This window comes from Channa argus, chromosome 4, assembly GCF_033026475.1.
Source record: "Channa argus isolate prfri chromosome 4, Channa argus male v1.0, whole genome shotgun sequence".
NCBI classification, from domain to species: domain Eukaryota; kingdom Metazoa; phylum Chordata; class Actinopteri; order Anabantiformes; family Channidae; genus Channa; species Channa argus.
In genome coordinates, this window is record NC_090200.1 from 2,248,410 (window position 1) to 2,270,666 (window position 22,257).

At 40.5% G+C, this 22,257-nt stretch overlaps 1 protein-coding gene across 1 annotated transcript in view; it reads left to right on the forward strand.

Moving 5' to 3' along the window:
• The window catches only part of LOC137125576 (NLR family CARD domain-containing protein 3-like), a 43,687-nt gene extending 30,680 nt beyond the window's left edge, over positions 1-13,007 (forward strand). The window contains exons 2-9 of the mRNA XM_067501243.1: positions 498-617; positions 731-883; positions 1,936-2,405; positions 4,323-6,120; positions 6,211-6,384; positions 6,976-7,149; positions 9,762-9,808; positions 9,964-13,007. Coding sequence (XP_067357344.1) covers positions 529-617; positions 731-883; positions 1,936-2,405; positions 4,323-6,120; positions 6,211-6,384; positions 6,976-7,149; positions 9,762-9,808; positions 9,964-10,508 — 3,450 coding nt within the window. The 5' untranslated portion in view covers positions 498-528 and the 3' untranslated portion in view covers positions 10,509-13,007. The remainder of the gene's footprint in view (positions 1-497; positions 618-730; positions 884-1,935; positions 2,406-4,322; positions 6,121-6,210; positions 6,385-6,975; positions 7,150-9,761; positions 9,809-9,963) is intronic.
• The last annotated feature ends 9,250 nt before the right edge of the window (positions 13,008-22,257 follow it).

Consider the following 22,257-nt stretch of genomic DNA (forward strand, 5'->3'; position numbering starts at 1 on the left):
TATTCCTCATCTAAAAACTGACTTTAAAAAACGTTAAAGTCGGCGGTTGCTCGTACTCACGGCAGCTTGTGAAACCAGGAAGACGTCACATGAAACATCCTCGTCCATGCGAGTTCGTCTGCTGCTCTTTCTAAATCAATCAACTCGTAGATTTCTCTGGTCTCTCTTTATTAAAATGTTGACCCTTGTTTGAATAAACGTGTCTCCTTATGAAGTTATTCTTTTGGACTTTGAGCATTAAATAAAACAATGAACAAAACTTACTTGTCTTTTTTTATTAGAACTTGTTGCTGCTGATTTTAATATTGTTTTTGATATAAAGTCCTCATCGTTATAGGTGCTGTGGACATAGAGATTGTGACGATTAAGTCTGTGATTCTCAGTCCTTGTGTTTGGCAGTGAATGTCTTGGTGCCTCCATCTCAGACTGATGGTAGAAGTGGATCAGCTGATGGCAGCTTCCTCTGCAGATGAAGGATGTGTGTTTTCTCTCCACAGGAAGGTAGAAAGTGTGTGTGAATTCAGCAGCATGGATCAGTGTGAGGACAGAGAGGAGGGAGACCCTCCCTCTAAAACCACTCTGTGTGGGGAACCTGAGAGCCGGACCAAAGCTCAGAGGTGAGATGAGGATCTCTAACTGTCCATGACTCTTCTCCATGTCAGAGCTCAGCACCAACAATCACTCCACCATCATTATTCACACTCTGACCTCTGTCTGTGTTGTGTTCAAGACCAGAGAAGCTGCACAGACCAGACTCTGCTGGACCTGGACCCGATCCTGACTCTGACCACGAACCTGAACCTGGCTGTATGTCCATAAAGAGTGACTGGTCAAATGATCACATCATTGATTTTAAAGGACAACAGCCCATGGCTGCAAATAGGTGAGTTCCTGTTTCAGTACCTGCAGAGAAGTTTCATAAACATGTTTCTGATCATTTATGTTCTTTGCTGTTCAGAAGAACCACTTTTTAACTGCAGACCTATTTTTGCTACACTCTGTCGTTTCCTTTTCAATTTTGACTTTGACTTGTTTTGTTGCTGTTGTCCAGTACAAGCCAGTTATTTTATTGAAGGTAACAGATGCTAACTGCTAACAAAGGAAAACCCCAATTTCACTGATCTCCTCCATCAAATCCTCATCTTGTAGTTTTCAGTCATGTTCAGTGGTATCAGCTGGACTCTGAACACATAGTTTGCTGAGGGATGTTTGATTAAGTTTCTTATCAATAATTTTTTCAAATCTAAAAACTGGTCAATAGAACCAGTTTCAAACTGTAGACCTCAACTCTGAAGAAACACCACTGTGTTTTTACTCATGCTGCTAGAAGAGATGAGGTGTCTGTGAATGTGGACATTCATATCAGCTAACAACACAAGAACAGTTTTTACCATGATCCACTCTGGACTAAGTTGACAGGTTTTCATTGGTTAAAGACCCTGTTCACCTGGGGGCAGGAACCACAGTGAGCAACAGCTTTTTCTACTTTATCTTAATTACTTAAATACATGGTTTGGCTGTTTTCTGGGTCTTTTTTCACAGTCTGCAGTCAGTAGATGGATTTAATAGTGTTTTAAAATTCATGCTACAATTACAAATGTAAGATCACACAATTCTGCTGAGTTTTTTTTTTTTAAAGCCAATAAACTCCACTTAAGTACAAGTGGACTAAGAACCTCCTCTTCAGATGGTCTTGGCTTTGTTGTTTGTTGCAGAAATTGCTTTGCTGCACAGTTTTATAGGAGACAATAACAGATCAACCTGACAAGCAGGAAAACCAACACAGTAAATTAAAAGCTGGTGATTCACAGTGGGATCAACATTACAAGCAGTTTTAATAAAGAGAAAATCATCTAATTCAGTAAAGTAACAAACACCTTGTGTCTCTGTGTGGACAGACATAATGTGAGCTCATTCTTCCTGGTTCCTCCACAGAGTGGACCAGCAGAGCTCAGAGGTTCCCAGTGGTCAGTCTGTCCAGCAGCATCAAACACACCTGGACTCCATATTTATGGTCTGTACATGTACAACTACTACTTTTCCATCTGTTGTGTCCACAATAATGTCCATGCTGCACTTTTTAGACCAGTGGATTGTCAGTCTGTCCAACATGGATCTGATGTTTGGCTCCATGGTTTTACTTGGATTGTGTAATTCATATAGTTTTCTGTTCCAGCTGCTGGAGGACAACATTGTCACTTTTGTGAAGAACGAGCTGAAGAAGATCCAGAAGAGTCTGAGTCCAGATTACCCAGAATGCTCAGAGAGTCAGAGGGAGGATGAGGAGTTGTTGGATGGTGAGGATGAAGAGCAGAGGAGGAGCAGCAGAGAGTCATTTCTGAAGATCACAGTGAACTTCCTGAGGAGAATGAAGCAGGAGGAGCTGGCTGACTGTCTGCACAGCAGTAAGAGGATTTCTGTAAAGATTTAATCTGATAAATAGAGGTGGGTGGAAGAATGAATTTCCTGGAGAATCACAATTCAGGTCTTGTACAATTGTGAATCAGTTTGTAATGTTAAAAATCAATTTGTTAAAATTGTTTACAAAAGGTAAAAGTTGGTATTTGACAGCAAGAACATGGTGCGACATGAACAACATACAACCTGCACATATCATATGGTTATCTTGTATTTCAGCTTCACTTTTAGAACAATAAACAGTGGATATTTAAGTGCACTTTAGTGAATGGGTAATGTTGCAGTTGCAGTCATTACAGCAACACAGCAGAAGACTTTTTCCTTCCAAATCCTCTTTACCTAACAAAAGACCTGCCAACTCTTTTTACTAGAAACATTTAAGTAATGACATTTGTCAATAAATGACACTTACAGAATACAGTGCAGAGTAATTGTAATTACAATTTTATATTCATTTTCATTAAGATAATACACTAACGTTTACTCATATGTATATAATAAACCATTCCAGTTAACATACTGTCTCAAATATTAAAGAGTGCTGGTGTTAGTGCTGTCTGGAGGCCATGGTACTAGTCAAGATGTGATATTACCTGAGCCTGCATGAGGAGTTTGGTTGCATATTCAGAAAGGTAGGCCAAGACAATGGTTGACATCATGGTGGTTGTTTAGAGAAAGAAAATCTGTGATTTGATTGAAGACTATTCGCTCAATGGTCTTGGCCAGAAATGGAAAAAGGGAGACGAGTCTGTAATTTTCCACAAGCAGTGGAATAATCTGGGCCTGTTTAAATGTGCTGGGTTCAGTTCCTGTTGTGAGAGATGTACTTATGAATTTTGTAATGACTGGGATTAGTGTGAGTGCAATTGCTTGAAGGAGAGTAGAGGGGATTGGATCCAGAGACCAGGTGGTAGGATGGTTTGAGAAGAGGAGGAGGGATGTACTGTCCTCTGTCCTCGGTCAGAGTGGAAACGAGAGTGTCTTCATATGTTACACCTCTATTGTTAAACTAGTCAGAAGATAGCACCTGCTGTACCAGATGACCCAAAGTTTGACTGGGAAAAATGATTCTAACTTAGATTCAAATCAAATAAGATTCTATCTTCTGTTACTAATCCTTTACTTGCAGAAACTGGGACGAGCTCATGACTCCCTGACATCAAAAGTTGTTTCTATCACAAACCAAAAATGTGAAGATTTGTTTGCCTTTTCTTGCCGTTTGCTGTTTAAGACTAGTTTTAGTCAAGATTTATTTTGCCAGCCAGGGTTAGTGCTGGGGTGGCATTCTATGTGCCACAGAGTGCTGAGTGCAACAGCTTGTATAAATGACAGCTGGAAAAATAAAATTTGCCAAACAGCAGGAAAAAAACAGACAAATCACAACCTGTTTAATTTTTAAAAGGTTTCTTTTCTTTTAACTTTTACAGCAGCTTTTTTCAGTTGCTGTTTGTTTTGGGGGTTCTCCCTTCAGTCTCCTCTTCAGCAGGTAAAATGGATGTTCAGTTTACGATCTGGTGATTGACTCTGTCAGTGTAAAAGCCTCCACAGTCTTTTGTTGAGTTAATAGTGTGTTTTGGATCATTATCCTGCTACATATTAAAGTTCTGCTTTAGTTTTGAGTCTTTCCTCAAAACTAAACAAAATTTTGTGTTCACCTCTGAATTCATTCTGCTGCTATCATCCATTAAGATCAGTGAGCCTCTTCCAAAATCAGCCATGCTGCCCAAAACATGACACTACCTCCACTGTGCTTCACATATGAGCTTGTATGGTTTGGATTGTGAGGAGATTCTTTCTTCCTTCACACTTTGTTCTTTCCACCACTTTGGGAGAGGTTCATCTTAGGGAATAAATTGTTTTTTCTTCATTGATCATGTTGATTTTCTTGTTGTGTATTAATTCAGGATCTTCTCCTGGGGTTTGTCAACATGAGCATAAGTCAAAACTGAAGAAGAAGTTCCAGCATATGTTTGAGGGCATCGCTAAAGCAGGAAACCCAACTCTTCTGAATCAGATCTACACAGAGCTCTACATCACAGAGGGAGGGACTGGAGAGGTCAATGATGAACATGAGGTCAGACAGATTGAAACAGCATCCAGGAAACCAGTCAGACCAGAAACAACAATCAGACACGAAGACATCCTTAAAGCCTCACCTGGAAGAGATGGACCAATCAGACGAGTGATGACAAAGGGAGTGGCTGGCATTGGGAAAACAGTCTTAACACAGAAGTTCACTCTGGACTGGGCTGAAGACAAAGCCAACCAGGACATACAGTTCACATTTCCATTGACTTTCAGAGAGATGAATGTGCTGAAAGAGAAAAAGTTCAGCTTAGTGGAACTTGTTCATCTCTTCTTTCCTGAAACCAAAGGAATCTGCAGGTTTGAAAAGTTCCAGGTTGTGTTCATCTTTGATGGTCTGGATGAGTGTCGACTTCCTCTGGACTTTAAGAACAACAAGATCCTGACTGATGTTACAGAGTCCACCTCAGTGGATGTGCTGCTGACAAACCTCATCAGGGGGAACCTGCTTCCCTCTGCTCGCCTCTGGATCACCACACGACCTGCAGCAGCCAATCAGATCCCTTCTGAGTGTGTTGACATGGTGACAGAGGTCAGAGGATTCAATAATCCACAGAAGGAGGAGTACTTCAGGAAGAGATTCAGAGATGAGGAGCAGGCCAGCAGAATCATCTCCCACATCAAGACATCACGAAGCCTCCACATCATGTGCCACATCCCAGTCTTCTGCTGGATCACTGCTACAGTTCTGGAGGATGTGTTGAAAACCAGAGAGGGAGGAGAGCTGCCCAAGACCCTGACTGAGATGTACATCCACTTCCTGTTGGTTCAGTCCAAACTGAAGAACATCAAGTATGATGGAGGAGCTGAGACAGATCAACACTGGAGTCCAGAGAACAAGAAGATGATTGAGTCTCTGGGAAAACTGGCTTTTGAGCAGCTGCAGAAAGGAAACCTGATCTTCTATGAATCAGACCTGACAGAGTGTGGCATCGATATCAGAGCAGCCTCAGTGTACTCAGGAGTGTTCACACAGATCTTTAAAGAGGAGAGAGGACTGTACCAGGACAAGGTGTTCTGCTTCGTCCATCTGAGTGTCCAGGAGTTTCTGGCTGCTCTTCATGTCCATCTGACTTTCATCAACTCTGGAGTCAATCTGCTGTCAGGAGAACAATCAAACTCCCAGAAGTTAGAAACAATGGAATATGAAATTGCAGAGAAATCGTTTTACCACAGTGCTGTGAACAAGGCCTTTCAGAGTCCAAATGGACACCTGAACCTGTTTCTCCGCTTTTTTGTGGGCCTGTCTCTGGAGACCAATCATATGCTTTTACGAGGCCTGTGGACACAGACAGGAATTAGCTCACAGACCAATCAGGACACAATTCAGTACATCAAGAAGAAGATCAGTGAGAATCTGTCTGCAGAGAAAAGCATCAACCTGTTCCACTGTCTGAATGAACTAAATGATTGTTCTCTAGTGGAGAAGATCCAACAGTACCTGAGATCAGGAAGTCTCTCCACAAATGAACTGTCTCCTGCTCAGTGGTCAGCTCTGGTCTTCATCTTACTGTCATCAGAAAAAGACTTGGACGTGTTTGACCTGAAGAAATATTCTGCTTCAGAGGAGGCTCTTCTGAAGCTGCTGCCTGTGGTCAAAGCCTCCAAAAGAGTTTTGTAAGAAAACAGCTAGATTTACCAATCAGTTATTTCAAAGAGGGAAAAAAAATTCAATATTGTATTTTTCATTTTTTCTTTTTACTCCAGGCTGAGTGGCTGTAACCTGTCAGAGAGAAGCTGTGAAGCTCTGTCCTCAGTTCTCATCTCCCAGTCCTCTAGTCTGAGAGAACTGGACCTGAGTAACAACAACCTTCAGGATTCAGGAGTGAAATTACTCTGTGATGGACTGAAGAGTCCACACTGTCACCTGGAGACTCTCAGGTCAGGATTCATCAAACTATTAAACTAATTTTCATTTAAAATTTCATTTACAAGTGTAAAGTGCATTCAGTCCCTTTTTTTTTTAATTCTCATGCAGCACTGTTGGTAAAACAAAGTGAGTAGTAATAAGATGTATTTATTGGAGGCAAATAATTTCTCCTGTATGTTTCACTAGGGGCCTCAAAGAAAGCCCTCTGGCATGTCCCTCTTCTAACAAGCTGTTTTCTAATGGCATATACGATAGGATATTACTACCAATCAAGATTATATCAGTTATGAAAGACTATGTTTAACTATATTATTTTCAGAAATATTGCTATTTTAAAAAAACTGAATTGTAATAAAAATACGTTTAACACCTTCTATTTGAAAGACTTTTAAATGCATGAAGCCAAAAAAATGGAACTTGCCATGGGTAGGGAGGAGCAGACAGAAGAAATGTGCAATTCAGTTTTGTTCATACAAAACCCTTCCTGAAGGGCTGTGTGGAAGTATGACCACATTCAGTGTATTTTTGTGGACCAAATAGACCTGAACTGAAAACAAGAAACACTGCACAGATGGTTCCTGTGTTGTCTTGTGTGTCTGCAGACTGTCAGGTTGTCTGGTCACAGAGGAAGGTTGTGCTTCTCTGGCCTCAGCTCTGAGCTCCAACCCCTCCCATCTGAGAGAACTGGACCTGAGCTACAATCATCCAGGAGACTCAGGAGTGAAGCTGCTGTCTGCTGGAGTAGATGATCCACACTGGAGACTAAAGACTCTCAGGTATGAAGAGGGCTACTGCAGCCATAGACAATGTCTCATAGAGGAGGAAGGGCTGGAATGTTTTTTTTAGTGGCAGCTGATGATAGATCGCTAGAAAAACAAGTTGCATAAAAAAAGTTTTCTCACAATCGTGATTGTAGTCGTTCATCATGTCTCTACACAGTGTATGTGTTACACTGTTTCCTTTACCAGATCGTGAACTTTGGTTTTATTGAGAATACAAATACTTGGTTTACTTTATTTTCACACTTTATCAGCACAAAATCAGCTTTCATTCATTTCAGCTGCGAGACTTCTAATTCACGAAATATCTCATACTGGTTTTACAGTGAAGGAACTGAGCAAAATAGCACATTTACTAGTAGTTTACTATAAAGCTGTCAATTCAAGCTCGGACAAATTGTGGTTGAGAAAACTCTAAAATTGAGTATTCCGTTTTTCTGCTAAGACTTGTAGACTTGGACTCATCTCCTATGGGTTCCCTGCTGGAACAGCTTCCTGTGGAAGCACTGCTCTAAAGACAGGGCAGTCAGAAGGTCTGCTGAGGTGTGACAGCAGAGTTCAAAGGATGCATTTGGTCACCATGATGAAATTGCTCTCACAAATCCCCTCCTACATCATTCAATGATAACTAAAAGACGGTTGGGATTCATCAGGGCTGAGCAGTAAGATTTTTCAACCCAATTCACAATAAAGTCATCTCAAGGAACTTTAAATAATAAAGTCAAAACTATATAAAGATATATAAAGAAAACCCAACAGTTCTCCCTTGAGCAAGTCCTAGGAGAGGAAAAACTCCCTTTAATGGAAGAAACCTCCAGCAGAACTTTCTACCTTCAAAACATAACATCAAACCAGCTGCAAGTGCCGGTGTGGTAGCCAGAATGTCTTTTCAGTCCCTGTGGCAGTGACCTCATTCCCTCTACCACCTTTGTTGTTTGGTATAAGGTTACTACTCGACACCTCCTTTCTTTGTGAGCAGCATGTCCTTTGGCATCTCGTTTTCTTCCACGACCTCCTTCGATGTTGTTGTGTGTATGCAATTGATGAGCCTCTGTTGGTTGTAATATACGTAGTTAATATATTGCATCCACAGGTTGTCAACAATCCATGACAGAGACTATGTGGAAGAATATAGGTCAAGCAAGTGTAGGATCAGCCACACTTGTTGTTGCCCTGGAATTATGGGTGAGTTGCTGACTGATCTCTTAATTGTGTTAATTGTGCCATAGTTCACTGATCATCCAGCAACCGTGGTGAAGAAAATAAACGTGCACATTCGGATCATGCCTTGTAGGTCATCTTCCACAGCTGTGGTCTCCTTGTTGAGTCACACGACAATTTTCTCCACCTTCACTGCTGTATTAAAAGTCAGTAGTACTTGATGTGATCCTGTGAAATGTCTCTGCTTCCAGTGTTTCCTCCGGTGGTCCTTGATGAGCACCCGGTCACCTGGTTTGAGATTGTGCAGTCTGCTGGCTGCAGGGGTAGACAGGGCTTCTTTCACCAGGGGACACTATAGTTAAAAGAGCACATTGTCATGACAAACTCGTCAGAGTTGCAAAGAAATGCATTCTTTGCAAACGTTTTGCTACTTATCTAAGCAGCTTCTTGAAGAAGCTGCTCAGGTGAAATGTACTAACTAAAGTTTCCTGTGTTTGCACAAGGAAAAAATGCAATTATTCTGTCAAATTTTGTGGTGCTCAAACCCACAATTCCTCATAAAGTAAGGCTTTTTTTAGACTTGTTGACTTTCATAGGTGAAAAAAAGGCGAAACGTTTCTAACCAAGGTAAAGAAGTCCAGTTAATATGATTCAACCTTCAGATCACCAAGCCTGGATGACTGAGAACCTTCACCGAGTTCAAAGAATGCATTGTGAGAGAAGGAAATTTCTCTCACACCAGCTCCTGCACCTTCTCCACCAAAGAGGTGACTTTTCACATGCCTACAACCAGCCCATGAAACAGGGATCAGCACGCCCAGGCCCTGACCTTGACTGCCACCCAGGATGCATTGCATCTGACCCCAATTCTTGTCCCCGGGGGACACAAAATCTTAGAACCCAGTTAAACAACCAGCATGTTGATGACCCACCTGGACAATAATGAATGAGTCCTCGAGTAAACTGCTCTAATCACACTTTGACATGTGCTTACAAAGATCTAAACAGGTTCACAACTGACACTGAAAGTACACAGTTGTAATTTCTCCCTATTGTGCATAATAATTCTACCATTGGAGATAAAACACTGAACTGCTGACAATCACCAACAGCAAACGTATCTTATCAGATAGGAGGAATATACATACATACAAATCAGGCTTTTAACAGAGAAGTCAGAGTCCATAGTATACAGAGTGAAGGAGAACATGGAGAAAAATTGCTGCTGGGAAAGTAGAGCCTTTATGCCATTGCTACTCTGACCCCCCTGCTCCATATCAGTCCAAGATAAGGTCTCCAGTTCTTTTAGTCTTTGCTGAATGTCCATCCCTACATACAAGCCTCCATTAGAACAGAAGAATCAAACAGTGTGTGTCTGAGAGCCATGTAATGTCCATGTGTGCATGCTGACAGAGAATGTGCTGCTCTGACCCCCCTCCTCCTTTCAGGGTGGAGCCTGGTGGAGAACGATGGCTGAGACCAGGTCTGAGGAAGTGTAAGTGTGTTTTTAATGAGATTGATGGAAACAAAGCAGCAACATTCAACCATCTTCAAACTGTCACATCACTCATTCACATCATCAAAGTGTCAAGAAATGAACAGATGATGGATTAATAACTGCAGCTGTTTGTGTCTTGTTCTCTCCATCAGATTTCTGTCAACTCACAATCGACAAAAACACAGTGAACAGGAAACTACAACTGTCTGACAACAACAGGAAGGTGAAACTGCTGGAGAAGGATCAGTCATATCCTGATCATCCAGACAGATTTGATACTTGGCCTCAGCTGCTGTGTAGTGATGGTCTGACTGGCCGCTGTTACTGGGAGGTGGAGTGGAGGGAATGTGTTGATATATCAGTGAGTTACAGAGGAATCAGAAAGAAAGGATACACTGATAACTGTGTGTTTGGTAGGAACAATCACTCCTGGACTCTTGGCTGCTCCGATGAGGGTGGATACTCTGTCTGTCACACTATGAGAGGACTGCCCATCTCCTCCTCCTCTGCCACCTCCTCTGTGTCTAACAGAGTAGCAGTGTATGTGGACTGTCCTGCTGGGACTCTGTCCTTCTACAGAGTCTCCTCTGACAAACTGATCCACCTCCACACCTACAACACCACATTCACTGAACCTCTGTATGCTGGGTTTGGACTCTGGTCACCTGACTCCTCAGTGACTTTGTGTCTAGTGTAGTATTGAGAACATAGACAGCCCATCCATTAAGCTGGGGACACACCTGAAGACTAGCAATGACTGTCAAAGACTGGACAGTTCAAACATAAACACTGTTTCCACCAACTATCACAGATTTCTAGTCTCTAACAGTCTACGAGCAGCTCACAGCTGTTTCACTGACAAACTGTGGGCAATACACTAAACAACTTACCGGGACATCTGAATGTCCTGGAGATAGAGCAGAAAAGTCTTCCGTGTTCTTGTGCCAAAAGAAATATGGCGGCAAGCAGGAACCTTGACTTTTTAAACTTAACAATCTAAGAGTAAAGTCATCATTAAAGACAAAAGACAAAAAACAAAAACAAATGACAAAATCATGGACGTGAAGTCGAGAACGACACACATTATAGAGCCATGTAAAGCTGTAGTTACTGTAGGTCTCAAATCACATTGTCAATTGGCTGTACATTCGTTAATTGTGCTGATCTTTAGATAATATAGTTAGTTGCGTAGGGCCCCCGCTTGTGGCATCATTAAATAAATAACTATTTATATCTAATTATTTGTTATTGCAAAAATGAATGTTCAAAAGTGCAGTTTTCTTTCTGTTTTAGTCTTTTCTGCAGTGCTTGGCCTATGTGATTTGTATATTTAGTGATATCTACTTCATAGTAAACTCACTGCACTGGGCAGGAAACTGACTGTTCTTCTGTGTTCTGATTTGCTAAGGGAATTCAGTGAGTGAATAGCTGCATTGTTTTCTGTTACCTGAAGCCTCAGTCATGGTATCTGTTACTACAAGCTAAAGATCAACATGCTATGCTGTGTTCAAAATACAAAATAATTAAATTTTTAAGAAATAAATGAGTCAAAAGAAGCATGTAAATAATAAGGCCAAAGATACACCAATCAAGCACAACATTATGACCACCTGTGCAATCTAAGACAATCCAGAACAGCAGCTCTGCCATGAATTCTACTTTTTACAAGGTTAGAATTTCTTAGTTTTTAGGCTGAAACTCTCAGAAAGGTGATAATTCTACTATGTGTGTATTCTTGAGGTCGTACTGCAGTACATTATAAGAAGAGGTGGTTCTAGTGTTGTGGCCATCATATTTAAAATGAGCGAGGGGCCTTTCAGAGAAGCTTTGCCTGTTTTGAGCTTATCTGTTCAGTCTGTCCATGTCAGTTTCTTTCTCTTTCAGATTTACATGTCAAGTTTAGTTCTAAATGATTCCTTTTGAAGGAGGTTACAAGAAGAAGGCTAATGGCAGGTAGTGAACTCTGAACAAAAGGCTAAACACAAACTATCAACTCAACTAAACACTATGGAAATTAACTTAAAGAAAACAAAGCGGGTCAAACGTCACAAGCAAACAAAATAAACACTAGCGAAACAGCTGAGAAATAAATTAAAACACGGATGTGAAACATAAACTGATAAACCCAAAAGGACAAACTGGAAAAGACCAAGGAAACTAACAAACAGGAACCAACAGGAACACACCAAATAAAATAAGACATGGATGAGAAACAAACTACTAAACAAAATGAACAAACGGAAAAAGACTAAAGAAACTTATAAACAGATACACACTGAACCTCAGACCAGACCAGGAAAACGGAGTCCAATATCCAGGGGACAGGACTGCTACAATCAGGTAAACCAAGAGAGTTCAGAGTGTTTGCAGGGAGAGAGGAGATGAGGATCTTCAGGGCAGTTGTTACCATCAGCAGTGTTAGTACCACAGTGTGTCAATCACTGCTTTCTAACAAACCCAGTCACTGTCCCCACTGTTGTATCATTGACAGGTTTCATTGATTGACTTTGGATTAAGTTTAAAAATAGACTCACTGACACATTAATAGAGTCGACTGTGTTTTATGATTGTTTGATTCTGTGAGAGAGGCAAACATCTGGAAACATCTGGAACAAGGAGCACCCAGCGCTTTTCAAGCTATTCTTCTCAAACATGTGTTTTATGTTTATCTGATGGTTTTTGTTCAACGTCTTCATTTTTTAGTTTTAGCTTTAGTCATAGTCAGGACAATGGCTCAAAATTAATTGTTTCACAAATCATTATTTTTTTACCATGTAATTAATTAACACACTATTCTTAATAATCTAGTCAGTGTCTGTGTCCCCTGTTTAACCTGATCTCAGGTGACTTTCCCGACCCCTCCCACTCTGGGCTGAGCGCAGGTCCAGTCACCTGAGTGAAGTGAAGGAGCTGGATGCTGAGCGGCTGCAGGTTTCTCTCTCCCCCCTACCGGTAACTTTCCACTTTTTAATCCTCTGCTTTTACACCGACAACAAGTGTTCAAACATCATTTCACCTCCAACATGTCAAATGAAGAGTTTAAAGTCTGCAAAGACGTCGATGTCCTGCTGAGAACACGTCTGTCCTCGGGTTATTTTTCCCGGTTTTTAAACTGAGTTCTTGACGGAAAAGACACAGAAATCGGTTTTGATCTCATTCTAACTCACAATCGGATGAACGGCTTCTTCTGTCCTGCATTTTGTCTGAGAGAGTGAACCACAGACCTGCCACACAGGAACTAAACTCACTTACTCTTTCTTCTTTGTGGTTTATGTCTGTTGGCAAATAACTCATTTAAATAAAACATAAATTTTAAAATCTAATAAAAACATTCAATTTTACATGATATGTCCTTTAACTCTTGGTATTTGAACTACATTTTTACTGATACTCCTGTACTTTTATACCAGCAGTAATCGGGATTTTAATAGAGTATTTTTTTTAATTTTGGAACTTAGCAGTGCTGGATTCAGTTTGTCCTGTTTCTTCAGTGAATTGATGAGTTTTATTTCTTTCTGATAACTTTTTGTTTGACCACAGCAGAAAACCTAAAGAACAAAACTCTGCAATAACTGTTACTGACATTGTAAAAAAAATCTGAACAGTTTTCCTGTGATTATAAATTAACAGTATTTAAGAGTAACTTGTGTTCTCTCTGCTCCTACAGCAGAAACAGCCTGATATTAAAAGTAATTTTTAATTTTGTGCATCAAATATTGAGAATAGTGTCATCAGACAACAGAGAAGTTTAGAAGAACATTATAATAATCCTACATTATTTCATTGAGACTTTCTCGCTTAATATTTATATTAATTTCATTTTGTTTTTGTTTTTTTACCAGCTTCTGATTCTCTTTTAGTTATGTGTTATATAAAGCCTATTTCAGACATGCACTGGAATCCTGATCTTATCCTGACGTTTTTAGAAGTGGTTGTATGTGTGAACAAAAATGTCTGAGGGAAACGGCTTTATATACTTGAATTTTAATTTTGTGCTTTCAGGTCTGAAATGTGCTTGAATTTTAGATAAAGTGCTTGAAAGTACTTGAAAAAGTAACTGTGTCTTTCACAATAAATAGCAGTGCGACCAAGTAGTTAGTTTGTTTAGTAGATGGAGAAATAAACTAGTCTTAATTAAACTGTTACACCTGGGTCTCCGTGTGACTGATCGGTCAGTCCGTTTTCATGTGTGACCCTGACCCACCCCAACACACTGCGCCCACATGCCAAGAGGCTGTTGTTTTCATTAGCGTTGGCTCGAAACGAAAACCACAACACATGGATAAAGAGGACCAAATCCACACACAGCCTTCTGCAAAAAAGACCTGCAGCTTTTCACCGTAGCAGTGTCTGCCCTTAGCTTTTGGTCTGAGGTTTGGTTTCCCATTTGTTTTTCCCTGTTTGGTTCACCTTAGTTATTTAGTTAGTTCCCTTGCTTCCCCGGCAAGGTTATAATTTAGTTATTCTTCCATCTCCAGTCTGTTTAAGTTCATGTTCTCTTTTACTTTGTTTATTTAGTTATTACTACGTGTGTTCTCCTGCCCTAGAGAGGGTGTCTGCTTCCTGAATCTGAACTCCTCGTGGAGTGATTTTTAGTGCTTTCTCTTTTGTCAATAAACCCTCATTCACCATAACACCTCCCCTCGCCGTCTCCTGTTTTGGGTCCTACTATAAGTTAAATATACACAGTAGTGTGGCAGAGAGAGGGAGACAGAAAAGGAGAGACAACTTTGGATAATGAAGACACAAAGTTAATGTCATACAGTGGTGACAATTGTGGGGTGAGAGGAGAGGAGAGAGGGACAAGAGGAGGAAAGGAGCTCAGTGAATCGGGGGGTGGGTCCCCAGCAGTCTAAGCCTATGGCAGCATAACTATAACTAACTATATGCTTTATTAAAGAGGAAGGTTTTGAGCCTAGACTTAAAAGTAGAGAGGGTGTCTGCTTCCCAAATCTGAACTGGGAGCTGGTTCCACAGGAGAGGAGCTTGATAGCTAAAGGCTTTACCTCCCATTCTACCTTTGGAAATTCTGGGAACCACAAGTAGGCCTGCATTCTGAGATCAAAGTGGTCTACTGGGATGATATGGTGCTATGAGATCTTCTATATATGATGGAGCCTGACCATTCAGAGCTTTATATGTAAGAAGCAGGGTTTTAAATTCTATTCTAGATTTAATGGGAAGCCAATGGAGAGAAGCTAGTGAAGGTGAAATATGATCTCTCTTGCTAGTTCCAGTCAGCACTCTTGTTGCAGCATTTTGGATTAATTGCAGGCTCTTTAGTTACTGGGGCATCCTGAAAGTAGGGAATTACAGTAGTCCAACCTAGACGTAACAAATGCATGGACCAGTTTTTCTGCATCACTTTGAGACAGGATACTCCTAATTTTGGCAATGTTCTGTTGGTGGAAGAAGGCTGTTCTAGAGATTTGTTTTATATGTGAGGTAAAGGACAGATCCTGATCAAAAATAACTCCAAATTTCATGTTCCAGTCTCTGTAATAAAATGTTATGATCAATGGTATCAAGTGCAGCACTAAGATCTAACAGAACAAGTATAGAGATGAGTCCATTATCTGAGGCCATGAGAAGATCGTTGGTGACTTTTACCAGTGCTGTTTCTGTACTATGATGAACTCTAAATCCTGACTGAAAGTCTTCATACAAATTATTCCTATGAAGGTGATCACATAATTGTTTTGCAACTACTTTTTCAATTATTTTAGAAATAAAGGGGAGATTAGATATTGGTCTGTAATTGGCTAAAACACCTGGGTCAAGACAGGGTTTTTTAAGTAGTGGTTTAATTACAGCTACCTTATAGGCCTGTGGTACATAGACTGTTTCTAAAGATAGATTGATGATATCTAATATGAACGTATCTATTAAGGGTAAAGCTTCCTTGAGCAGCTTAGTTGGAATAGGGTCCAGCAGACAGGTTGTTGGTTTAGATGAGGTTATAATTGAAGTTAGCTCAGAGAGATCTATGGGTAAAAAGCAGTCTAACAGGGATTGGGGCCTTAATGATGATTCTAGCACTGCTGTACATTAAGATTTATCTGTAATATTTGGGGGGAGGATCTGGTGAATTCTAATAGCTACAATTTTATTCATAAAGAAAGTCATGAAGTCATTGCTGCTCAGAGTTAAGGGAAAAATTTGCGATTTTCCAGATTTGCGGTAAGCGTATTGCGTCACTTCCTGTTTCTGCACACTCTTGGGTTTCTACCGAAAGACTGTTTACTGATTAATTGTAGCTGTTATTTTTACTTAAATAAGTGATTTCTTCACACAAGAATTAATACTTAGTCGCAACATACGCTTGTATTGCACAAGCACTTGCTTTTGCAAAACATAACCAGCTAAAGTTTACAAATTCCACATTTCACTTATATTAGCTTCGCTAGCTTAGCAGTTAAACATTATCAATGGCTTCTCTGTCTCCCTCTGTCTCTCCTTCTCTCACTTGCTCGGTGTGTCTCATGTTCAGTTTTTCCTCTGCCTCCTTTAGTGATAATGGTATATGTAACAAGTGTAAGGTTTTTGCAGCTTTGGAGGCGAGGCTCACGGAATTGGAAGCACGGCTCCGCACCATGGAAAACAACTCCGCTAGTCAGGCCCCGGTAGCTGGTGCGGGCCGACCTAGCGTAGCCCCTGCTAGCTGTCCCCCGGCAGTTCCCGAGCAGCCGGGAAGCCAGTCCGGCTGGGTGACGGTTCGTAAGAGATCTAATGCTAAACAGACGCCCGAGGTTCACCACCAGTCGGTTCACGTTTCCAATCGATTTTCCCCACTCAGCGACACACCCGCTGAGAAACCAACTCTGGTAATTGGCAGCTCCATAGTCAGAAACGTGAAGTTAGAGACTCCAGCGGCCGTAGTCAAATGTCTTCCTGGGGCCAGAGCGGGCGACATTGAATCATATTTGAAACTCCTGGCTAAGGATAAACGTAAATACAGTAAGATTATTATTCACGTGGGAGTTAATGACGCCCGATTACGCAAATCGGAGGTCACTAAAATGAACGTTGAATCGGTGTGTAACTTTGCCAAAACAATGTCGGACTCCGTAATTTTCTCTGGCCCCCTGCCAAATCTGACCAGTGACGACATGTACACCCGCATGTCGTCATTCAACCGCTGGCTGTCTAGGTGGTGTCCAGCAAACGATGTGGGCTACATAGACAATTGGAAACGTTTTTGGGGAAAACCTAGGCTGATTAGGAGAGATGGCATCCATCCTACTTTAGATGGTGCAGCTTTCTTATCCAGAAATATGGCCGGTTTTATTAAACAACCAAAAGTATGACAATCCAGAGTTGAGCCTAGGATGCAGAGATCCAGTCCTACACGCCTCTCTGCAGTGTCCTTACAACCGTCACCCCCCCACAACTCCCACATACCTATAGAGACTGTGTCTGTTCCCCGACCTAAATTACATAAAGTAAATATGACAACAAGAGGAGTTAATCATAATAACCTGATAAAAGTTAAGACTACTCCTCTTACAGAACAAAACCCCAAAACTATTAAATGTGGATTATTAAATATCAGATCTCTCTCTTCTAAATCTCTGTTAGTAAATGAGTTAATAAGCGATCATCAATTCAATTTATTTTGTCTCACTGAAACTTGGTTGCAGCAGGAAGAATATGTCAGTTTAAATGAGTCATATTAATTATCATGTTCCTAGAAGCACAGGCCGAGGTGGAGGAGTTGCAGCAATCTTCCATTCTAGCTTATCAATAAACCCTAGACCTAAACATAGCTATAACTCATTTGAAAGCCTTACTCTTAGCCTTTCACACCCAAACTGGAAAACTCAAAAACCACTATTATTTGTTATCGTGTACCGTCCTCCAGTCCCTTACTCAGAGTTTTTGATTGAATTTTCTGATTTTCTAGCTGATTTAGTGCTTAGTACAGATAAAGTCATTATAGTGGGTGACTTTAACATTCATGTAGATGCTGACAGTAACTGCCTGAGCACTGCATTTAATTCATAATTAGATTCAATTGGTTTTTCCCAAAATGTAAATAAACCCACTCACTGTTTTAGTCACACGTTAGACCTTGTCCTTACGTATGGAATTGAAACGGATAATTTAACAATATTTCCTCACAACTCTCTTCTGTCTGACCATTTTTTAATAACATTTGAATTTACAATAACGGACTATATAGCAGTTAGGGAAAAATTCCACTATAGCAGATGCTTAAGTGAAAAAGCTGTCAACAAATTTAAAGAAATTATTTCTCCATCATTTGCTTCACCATATGTTAATACAATGGGAAGTAGTCTCCTTAATGTTACTCCTGCACAAGTAGATTATCTTGTTGACAATTCTGCAGCCTCACTACGTACAATACTCGATAGTGTTGCCCCTCTAAAAAAGAAGGCAGTAAATCAGCAGAGGCGATCTCCATGGTATAGTTCACAAACACGCAACTTAAAACAGGAAACACGAAAGTTAGAAAGGAAGTGGCGTTCCAGAAAGTTAGAAGAATCTCATTTAGCCTGGAAAAATAGTTTAAAAATGTACAAAAAAGCTCTCAGTGATGCCAGAACAGCATATTATTCATCATTAATAGAAGAAAACAAGAACAACCCCCGGTTTCTGTTCAGCACTGTAGCCAGGCTGACTAAGAGCCATAGTTCTGTTGAGCCTACTATTCCCTTAACTTTGAGCAGCAATGACTTCATGACCTTCTTTATGAATAAAATTGTAGCTATTAGAGAAAGTATTCACCAGATCCTCCCCCCAAAAATTACAGATAGATCTTCATGTACAGCAGTGCTAGAATCATGGATAAGGCCCCACTCCCTGTTAGACTGCTTTTTACCCATAGATCTCTCTGAGCTAACTTCAATTATTACCTCATCTAAACCAACAACCTGTCTGCTAGACCCTATTCCAACTAAGCTGCTCAAGGAAGCTTTACCCTTAATAGATACGTTCATATTAGATATCATCAATCTATCTTTAGAAACAGGCTATGTACCACAGGCCTATAAGGTAGCTGTAATTAAACCATTACTTAAAAAACCCTGTCTTGACCCAGGTGTTTTAGCCAATTACAGACCAATATCTAATCTCCCCTTTATTTCTAAAATAATTGAAAAAGTAGTCGCAAAACAATTATGTGATCACCTTCATAGGAATAATTTGTATGAAGAGTTTCAGTCAGGATTTAGAGTTCATCATAGTACAGAAACAGCACTGGTAAAAGTCACCAACGATCTTCTCATGGCCTCAGATAATGGACTCATCTCTATACTTGTTCTGTTAGATCTTAGTGCTGCATTTGATACCATTGATCATAACATTTTATTACAGAGACTGGAACATGAAATTGGAATTACAGGAACTGCACTAGGTTGGTTTAAATCTTATCTGTCTGATAGATTTCAATTTGTTCATGTTAATGATGAATCCTCCATGCACACAAAGGTTAGCTATGGAGTTCCACAAGGCTCTGTGTTAGGACCAATACTTTTTACTTTATATATGTCTCCTTTAGGCAACATTATTAGAAAACACTCCATAAATTTCCACTGCTATGCTGATGTTACCCAGCTATATTTATCTATGGAACCAGATGAAAATAATCAGTTAATAAAGCTTCAAGCCTACAAGACATAAAGGCCTGGATGTCCCACAATTTTTTACTTTTAAACTCAGACAAAACTGAAGTCATAGTATTTGGGCCCAAAAATCTCAGAGATATGATGTCCAACCATATTGTTACCCTAGATTGCATAAGTCTGTCCTCCAGTACTACTGCAAGGAACCTTGGAGTTATTTTTGATCAGGATCTGTCCTTTAAGTCACATATAAAACAAATCTCTAGAACAGCCTTCTTCCACCTACGAAACATTGCCAAAATTAGGAGCATACTGTCTCAAAGTGATGCCGAAAAACTGGTCCATGCATTTGTTACTTCTAGGTTGGACTACTGTAATTCCCTACTTTCAGGATGCCCCAGTAACTAAAGAGCCTGCAATTAATCCAAAATGCTGCAGCAAGAGTGCTGACTGGAACTAGCAAGAGAGATCATATTTCACCTTCACTAGCTTCTCTCCATTGGCTTCCTATTAAATTTAGAATAGAATTTAAAACCCTGCTTCTTACATATAAAGCTCTGAATGGTCAGGCTCCATCATATATAGAAGATCTCATAGCACCATATCATCCCAGTAGACCACTTCGCTCTCAGAATGCAGGCCTACTTGTGGTTCCCAGAATTTCCAAAAGTAGAATGGGAGGCAGAGCCTTTAGCTATCAAGCTCCTCTCTTGTGGAACCAGCTCCCAGTTCAGATTCGGGAAGCAGACACCCTCTCTACTTTTAAGTCTATGCTTAAAACCTTCCTCTTTAATAAAGCATATAGTTAGTTATAGTTATGCTGCCATAGGCTTAGACTGCTGGGGGACCCACCCCCCAATGCACTGAGCTCCTTTCCTCCTCTTGACCATCTCTCCTCTCCTCTCACCCCGCAATTCTCACCACTGTATGTCATTAACTCTGTGTGTTCTCTCCCGTAGTTGTCTTTGTCCTCCTCTGTCCCCCTCTCTCTGTCCCTTTCTGCAGGTGTCCCCCGGCTTTGAAGCTGTGTTCCAGCGTGCAGCTACTGGTCCTACCAATCTGCCCGATGTTTTGTTGTTGCTTTTTGTTGCTCTGTTCTTTTCTCTCTCCCCTTTCCACTCACCCCAACCGGTCGAGGCAGATGGCCGTCCACCCTGAGCCTGGTTCTGCTGGAGGTTTCTTCCGTTAAAGGGAGTTTTTCCTCTCCACTGTTGCCTATGGCTTGCTCCAGGGGGAATTGTTGGGTTCTCTTTATATATCTTTATAATCTTGACTTTATTCTGTAAAGTGCCCTGAGATGACTTTGTTGTGAATTGGCGCTATATAAATAAAGTTGAATTGAATTGAATTGAAAACTAGGCTCAACAGAACTATGGCTCTTAGTCAGCCTGGCTACAGTGCTGAACAGAAACTGGGGGTTGTTCTTGTTTTCTTCTATTAATGATGAATAATATGCTGTTCTGGCATCACTGAGAGCTTTTTTGTACATTTTTAAACTATTTTTCCAGGCTAAATGAGATTCTTCTAAATTTCTGAAACGTCACTTCCTTTCCAACTTTCGTGTTGCCTGTTTTAAGTTGCGTGTTTGTGAACTATACCATGGAGATCACCTCTTCTGGTTTACTGCCTTCTTTTTCAGAGGGGCAACACTATCGAGTATTGTACGTAGTGAGGCTGCAGAATTGTCAACAAGATAATCAAGTTGTGCAGGAGTAACAATAAGGAGACTACTTTCCATTGTATTAACATATGGTGAAGCAAATGATGAAGAAATAATTTCTTTAAATTTGTTGACAGCTTTTTCACTTAAGCATCTGCTATAGTAGAATTTTTCCCTAACTGCTGTATAGTCTGTTATTGTAAATTTAAATGTTTTTAGAAAATGGTCAGACAGAAGAGAATTGTGAGGAAATAATGTTATATTATCCGTTTCAATGCCATATGTAGGGACAAGGGACTGGAGGACGGTACACGATAACAAATAATAGTGGTTTTTGAGTTTTTCAGTTTGGGTGTGAAAGGTTAAGAGTAAGACTCTCAAATGAGTTATAGCTATGTTTAGGTCTAGGAATTATTGATAAGTTAGAATGGAAGATTGCTGCAACTCCTCCACCTCAGCCTGTGCTTCTAGGAACATGACAATTAATATGACTCATTTAAACTGACATATTCTTCCTGCTGCAACCAAGTTTCAGTAAGACAAAATAAATCCAAAACAGAGATTTAGAAGAGAGAGATCTGATATTTAATAATCCACATTTAATAGTTCTGGGGTTTTGTTCTGTAAGAGGAGTAGTCTCAACTTTTATTAGGTTATTATGATTAACTCCTCTTGTTGTCATTTTTGGTTTATGTATCAAGACCCAATATGACCAGCACCTGTACAATGAGTTTGGTTGTGTATTACGTGAGGTAGGGTCTGATCTTTCTGATGTTGGAGAGGGCAAATCTGCATGATTTGATCCTTAAAGGTCAGTTGGTCGTCGATGACGACCCCCAGATTTCTGTCCTCCTTAGTGGGGACAATCCCTGTGGATCCAATGTTAATGCCGATGTTGTGGATCCAATGTTGATGCCGATGTTTTGTTGTGTCAAAGGTCTGTCTGGGAAGACAAGGACTTCGGTCTTGGAGAGGTCGAGCTGAAGATGTCTCTCTGTCATCCAAGCAGAGATGTTTGAGAGACAGGCAGAAAGGCGTAATGGAGTCATCCGGTGGAAGGGACAGGAAGAGCTGTGTGTCATCAGCATAGCAGTGATAGGAAAAGCCATGTGAGTGGGTGATAGAACCCAGGAAAGTAGTGTAGACAGAAATAAGAAGAGGACCAAGAACTGAACCTTGCAGCACACCAGGCGACTAAACCA